The following is a 2,080-nucleotide window of genomic DNA, read 5'->3' as shown; positions in this document are numbered from 1 at the left end:
ACCTTTTCAAACAGAACAGAACTTCATTATCTAAGGAAATAAGATGCATTAGAACAGGCCACACAGAGTGCCCTGAAAGAGAGAGCTGGTGGGGGGGGGGGGGAAATTCCAGGCATCACCTGTGGTAATCTTGGCTCCAGTCCCATTAATCATTTCCAAAATGTTACCCCAGAACATATAGAATGTCAAACTAATACCTCAATCTCAAACCAAATGCATTAAAATTTCATTACCACAAGAGACAAGAGCCTGGCCAAGTTTTTAACAAGGGGAAAGAGACTGTAAAACATCTTCCGGCACAGTGTCACTGCTACAAAAATTATACCTGTGGAGGAAAATATTTTCAGCATGAGGCTCTTTTGTGGAAATGTAGCTTTAGATGAGTAAACAGCATTTAGCCAAACCCCTGGATTCAGCTCCCTTTGACCAAAAAGCTGTGCTAGAGTCTATGTGATTCTTACTATGTAAACCTCCCAAGAAACATGCCCCTCTCCTGTGGGCTCTTAGCAGGCTGAGAGTGAATCGGTCAGGTCAAACCACAGCTTTACAAAACTGAGGGGTCTCTGGTGGGCCTGCTGCTTTAGGCCCACCAGTGAGTTCCCCTAGCTTCCCTGTGTAACCTTAGACAAGTTACTTGATTCTCCAAATATAACTTTCCTCATCTTAAAATGGGAGCAGCTGAGAGGGACACGTTTCCTTCAGACTCTAACATCCCATTATTCTATGTCAAGGTGTCCTGCTTTTCCCCTGATATTTTAAAAACAGTCACATTCTTTCCAGCTCCTACCAAGTAAGATTCTATTCCCTTAGAATGGGAAGAGCTTGCCACTGGGAGCCAGGTCCCCACACAGTCTATATCCTTCAAGCCACAGTCTCCACACAGACCAATTTATATCAACTGCACGCCCACTGAAGTTAACTCAGAGATTCCCCCCAGCACCTCCTGGGTGTTTTCCTTTTTGTTTGAGATAAAACAGTCTCATGTTGGCCTGGTTCTTGGATCTATGCCTTACAGCTGATGCTTCACCCCTGCCAAGCTGAATTTTGCCTGAGGAAAATGATGTTTGATATTTCAAAGTAAATCAGATGGACAGATGGAAAGCTGAGATGCACAGTTGGGTAGATGAGTGGATAGACGGAAAGATGGAAGGATGGCTGGGTAGTGAGAAGGATGAGGAGAGAGATGTCTGGATGGATGGGTGGATGGGATGGATAAGTGGATGTGGAAGTGGTTAAGTGGATGCACAAAGGATAGAGGGATGGATAGATGGGTAGATGAATGGACGGGAAAATGGATACATAGATGGGTAGGTGGGTGATGGGATGCACGGATGTATGCATAGATCAATAGATGGATACATAAATATAAATAATCAGACTTAGATGCAATAAAAGATGTGCACCGAGTCCCATTTTCACCACGTTGCCCTGTGATTTGGGAAGCCCTCAGTCTGGGCTGGAGGAGATTTATCATGTGGTTGTTCCAGAGGAACTTAACCTTCTGGATTTTTCCAACATTGAGGTCCACATCAATGTCCTACACATGGCTTTCACCTGGTTTGAGGGATCCTCTGAAAATACACACATAAAATGTTACATCAGCTGGATGTGTGAATATGCAGGATGACAGCAGTCTATCGTTTCTAACAATGGCTATTGTTGCTTTTCTGAAAATACCTGGAATGACTTCATACACATCCAGGGGCTGCCCAAACCCACATGTATTTGTGCAAAACACACCTTTTAAAAATATTGAACTCCATATTTCTTTTAGTTTATCTCTAGAGAGAAGTGTGTGCGATATTTGGGGTGGCAAATCTCATAGCATTTTTTTTTTTTTTTTTTTACTTATAGGGTTCATAAACCCTATTAGTTTGCTACAGGACCAATTTTGATGCAGTGTCTTTGGTTTAAAGATGCATGCAGTTCAGCAGAGGCCATTTGCTCACATCTCATATGTAGCACAGAAAGTTGTCAAAGGAATTTAACTCAACATGAAAATTATTATTATTTTTTTCTTTTTTTTAAAAATTTTTATTTTGTCAATATACAATGTAGTTGATTATTATGTCCCATCACC

General features: G+C 41.7%; 1 protein-coding gene across 1 annotated transcript in view; it reads right to left on the bottom strand.

Moving 5' to 3' along the window:
- Nucleotides 1–261: 261 nt before the first annotated feature.
- Nucleotides 262–2,080, bottom strand: part of PNLIPRP2 (pancreatic lipase-related protein 2) — a gene marked incomplete at its 5' end in the record, with an annotated part of 15,019 nt that continues 13,200 nt past the window's right edge. The window contains 2 exon segments of the mRNA XM_008594104.1: nt 262–325; nt 1,404–1,569. Coding sequence (XP_008592326.1) covers nt 262–325; nt 1,404–1,569 — 230 coding nt within the window.

This window comes from Galeopterus variegatus, unplaced genomic scaffold (assembly GCF_000696425.1).
Source record: "Galeopterus variegatus unplaced genomic scaffold, G_variegatus-3.0.2 Scaffold10156, whole genome shotgun sequence".
Classification (NCBI taxonomy): Eukaryota; Metazoa; Chordata; class Mammalia; order Dermoptera; family Cynocephalidae; genus Galeopterus; species Galeopterus variegatus.
The sequence above is the reverse complement of the archived record's forward strand: the minus strand, read 5'-3'. Positions and strand labels throughout refer to the sequence as shown.